This window comes from Nannobrachium achirus, assembly GCF_963921795.1.
Source record: "Nannobrachium achirus genome assembly, chromosome: 20".
NCBI classification, from domain to species: domain Eukaryota; kingdom Metazoa; phylum Chordata; class Actinopteri; order Myctophiformes; family Myctophidae; genus Nannobrachium; species Nannobrachium achirus.
The window spans coordinates 49,663,214-49,667,650 of NC_137827.1; the positions used below are offsets into that span (position 1 = coordinate 49,663,214).

General features: G+C 42.8%; 1 protein-coding gene across 1 annotated transcript; it reads right to left on the reverse strand.

Moving 5' to 3' along the window:
• Positions 1-950: 950 nt before the first annotated feature.
• On the reverse strand, positions 951-4,437 carry yipf6 (Yip1 domain family, member 6). Its single transcript, XM_080750212.1, has 2 exons — positions 3,291-4,437; positions 951-2,768 (listed from the first exon to the last, which is right to left on the reverse strand). The coding sequence occupies exons 1-2, from the start codon at positions 3,461-3,463 to the stop codon at positions 2,246-2,248; spliced, it is 696 nt and encodes a 231-aa protein (XP_080606338.1). The 5' UTR covers positions 3,464-4,437; the 3' UTR covers positions 951-2,245.

Here is a 4,437-nt window from a genome sequence, read left to right on the forward strand (position 1 = left end):
GGGACAACTGACTGTGTGGCATGCTTTCAGTTTTGTGTGCTGTCGAGTACTTTGGCCAGTGGGGCACTGGTGGAGCTGACGCCCCCACAGCGTAAAAATAGTCATTCATACTATCAGAAGTTGTCGGAAGTAACTCCTCCCGAAGAGTACACAAAAGCACCTGCAACACTCAAATGTAAATTCTTCTAGTTTAGCATGGAGCATTTATATTACTTATTTAACGGATACAAATTATGAAATATACACTGCTAGAAGAGCATACAAATTAAGAGGGTGCACTGTTAGGGGTTAAATATTCACTTCTAGATCAAAGAGTTAAATTAACACTGTTTGTACTTTCCAGTAGAGCTAATGGTTGTGGTCGATAAGAGATCAAACACATCCCTCCCTTATCATTTCTTATATCTCAAGGAGGATTCCCCCAATATTCCACACTGGATTGGGAGAGTTAAAAGAAAGTGAAAGCTAGCATCCCTATTCTGTGCATTCCATAATAGGCAAACATTGTGCAAAAATAGATGACCATTCACTGAAAATAGATCTACAAGCTCACAACTTGCAACAATGAAGTATTAAACAATTAATCAAACTGTGTTGTCCATGCCTAATCCACCTCAGACAGGTTGGTTAGGTGTTGATTAAATGATGTGATATAGAGGAATTCATTTCCAAAATGTGGTTGATCTTTTTATCCTTTATACTTTTATTATGGCAAACAGATACCATCATGTTGACTCTTATCTCATTTTGAATTGACCACACTACAAAAACCTTTGCAGCCTATGAAGAAATGTAAATACATTAATGTTTAATTGTGGCTTCTAAGACCAGACAGGAATGAGGGTGGGTTGAATACCGCCATGAAATTAGTGGTATTTATTTTAGTATTTTGTATGTCTTCGATGTGTATCTAAATAATAAGTAAACAAATGATTGTGTCAGAACAGAAGAGAGTTTTATGGATCTTTTTGGGGAACACCCCTGTAAAAGGTATTAAGTATGTTACACCATCTACAGAACACATAAGCAATTTAAACAAATTAACATAGATGAGAAAACAACCAGAGAAATAAATCAAGGAACAGCCATCACGTAAGGCTAGGATACATCAGTCATTCTGGGTAGGAAGGAATGGGTACTTGGTACAATGGGATGGTGGATAGTGGATAGACAGAAACATGGAGTGAAAGTGCGCAAAGGTATCTGGACACCATGTTCTAATACAATTCACAAATATTTTCCTTTCCAGTTTATCTGACAGTTGCTGTTAGGCTAGCATCACGGTTCCAAGGTTTCATCTCAAGATTGAATGTAGAATGTAGTAGAATGTCAGTTGAAAATGTATGCATGTGCTGCATAGGAGGAAATATCACGCAAATTCTGTTTTCCCATACTTTCATGCAATTGTTAAACTTTCTAAAAAGTCAAACTTCTTAAACACTTTGTTTCTCCTTCAATGGGGTGGCAGGCACCCAAATGCGGATTGCACGGATTGCTTTATCAGGTGTTCCAACCTACAGAGGGACCATGTAGGCATGGCTTTGCCTACTATCACAGATTTTAGCTTGAATGCAGCCATTAGAGGGTTCTCTAAAGCCATTATAAGTAGTATGCGCTCTGAAGGGTGCCTAGTGTCCCCTTTTTTGAGACATTCATTCGGTATTCATTCACAACTCTTGACACACTGAGTTGGCTGTACATTACACTTGCCTTAGGGCCGATGCACACTCCACTTGTAGAGCCAAATTTATTTCGGTTCGGTTACACAGTCACAAAATCTCTGCACCCCGAAACTCTGAATGTCGTCAGATTGTAGTTTAGACAGCCGAACCGAAGATTTTTTGTCTCTAAACGTGGAGTATGCGTCGGCCCTAAAGCTCAGCATACCAAAAGACACAGGCCAAGCACAGAGTGGACAATTTTATCATCTCCTTGAGTCCTTCTGCAACAGAGGGTCAAACAAGTGACCTCAACCATGTATATAGGTACAAAGATACTTGGTGGAGCAGGCACCAAAAAAAGAATTTACATTGTTTCAATAGTTTGGTTTAATGGTTTACATGCTGTTTCAGAAGGCTCTCCCAACCACCAAAAAATAAAGAAAACAAAGTCTCAAATACTCATTTGAGTAGTCCAGGTTATTTTCACCTTCCACATCAATGTCGTCTTCTCATTCTTTCACATCTTTATCATGACTGCCGAGTTCAATTACTCCAGTTCACGAGTCAAAAAGGTCCCAGTGACGCTACTGCGACGGCGAGAACGTGAGGATCATCCAGCCGATGACAAAGTAAAAGAGGAAGATGGGGTACACGACGAGCGCCTTGCGGTTCGGCGGCTGACTGTCGACCAGGAACGCCGTGGAGGCGAACGTCGACCAGCCGAACGAGGCCGTGACCACGACGAGGCGCACCACGAAGCTGGCCGTCCCGGAGCCCCCGATGAGCACTATCCTGCAGACGACCATGGCCACGGTCAGCGGCATGATGCAGTAGCCCAGGACGCACAGGCTCTGGAAGAAGGAGATGGTGCCGCCCAGGAGCTTGGAGTTGAGGGTGATGATGATGGAGCCAAACCAGATGATCACAAACACCTCGGCGAACTGGGGGCCGCCGTCGTCCTTGCTGTCGGCCGAGCCGCCCTGGAGCATCACGGCCAGGGTGACGCAGAGCAGCAGCGGGCCCCACAGGTCCCAGTCCCGCAGCAGCGCCGTGTTCTTCTTGGGGTACATCACGTGGATGAACTTGCTCCCCACCGCCTTCAGGTCCCTTGATTGAATGATTGAATGAACACTTTGTTAGAAGTTCGCATAGGAAAAAAAATACAGGACATGGCAGTTAAATGATGAGGTCAACTAAAAGGATAAAGACCACAAGACTGCTCAATGGCTTGTTTAAATTGGGGTCCCTTTTACTCGATTCATATCATACAACAGTGGTTCTCCAAGTGGGGTCCGGGGACCCCTAGGGATCCTTGAGGGAGTTCCAGGGGGTTCCCAGCTAAATGATAGTTAGATCCAAATGGACCCTTATGGGTATGTAACTCAGAGAGTGTACAAATGGAATCAAATGGACCCAGAAATGTCATCAAATGGAAGTGTCAATTTGGGGGTCCTTGACTTGAATAATTTTGAGAACTACTGTCATAGTATGATAGTAGTTTAAATTAATGTTGTATGACAGTCATACAACATTAAATGACAGACAAATAAAACACAGCCTAATATGCAAAAAAATATAAGATAAAAAAATAAAAAAGACATAGCATTTACAGTAAAAAAGGTCTTTTACCTCATGATGGTGTCCTTCACCGGCTCGTCCAGCGTGGAGAAGTCATCGTCCTGCTTGCCGGAGGAGCCCACGCCGGGGACGGAGATGTCCCCCTCCACGGGGATGTCCGCCGAGATGGACACGTCCGACAGCCCCGCGAACATCGGCTTGCTGGCCTCGTCGACTTCCGCCATTTTAGTTTATAAACCCTACGTTTGATTCCTCCACGGATCTGCGCTCGACTTGGACTCGGGAGTGGGACGACGCCTCGTTGACGTCTATATAAGTCTAGTTATAACGGGTCAAAGAAGTAATCAAATGTCCCGTTTATTTAACGAGGCAGATGCTGAACCCAATGAGTCCAATATGTTCAGGTTGGTGAGCAGCTGTTCTGTCAGTGGCAGCCTGTTTGTTAGAAAACAACAGAACACTGTTGCTGTTCCTTCCCACGTCAGCCAGACAGACTTGTTTACTTCCGTGCGACGTCATTCATCTTCTTCTTCTTCTTCTATTCGGGTTTATTGGCGGTTGGCAAACATACTCGTGCATTACCGCCACCTACTTAACTCTTTACTTCGTCTTTACTTTCCCTACGTGTGATTGGATTCCTGAGTCACCCATATATACTGATCCTTATATTACTGTAATAAAACAAACGTAAACAAAACAAAACAAAGAAAACAAAATAATAAAAATAAAAACAAAAACAGAAAACCGTTCAGATTCTCCCAATTAAATCTGTTTCCCTAAGATACTCTAATATATACTTATAACACCTATTTCCTGAATTCTTCCTTAATATATCTACTAATTCATATCTCTCTTTAATTTCTGCTAATTTCTCTTTTAACTGACTTCTTTCCACTACGTATTCCCTGCACTCCATCATCACATGCTCCACTGTTTCCTCTTCTCCACAATGATCACATTGTCCTGTGTCATGTTTCCCTATCCTGTGTAAATTTCCATTTAAACCTGTGTGTCCTAGTCTTAAACGCGTTATTATCCTCTCCTCTCTTCTGTTCCTTCCTGCTCCCTTCACTTCTCCTACTCCCCTCTGAATGTTATAAAACCATCTTCCCTTCCTTTCCTCCTCCCACCTCTTTTGCCATCTTTCTTTCATCCTTCTTTTTACAATACTCTTACCCTCCATCTTGCTAATATTAAC

Excerpts from the sequence above, each read along its gene's own strand:
- yipf6 (XM_080750212.1), bottom strand. The coding sequence starts at position 3,463 with ATGGCGGAAGTCGACGAGGCCAGCAAGCCGATGTTCGCGGGGCTGTCG. Across the intron at positions 2,769-3,290 it reads GTGAAGGACACCATCATGAG|GGACCTGAAGGCGGTGGGGA; the intron begins GTAAAAGACCTT and ends CATTCAATCAAG.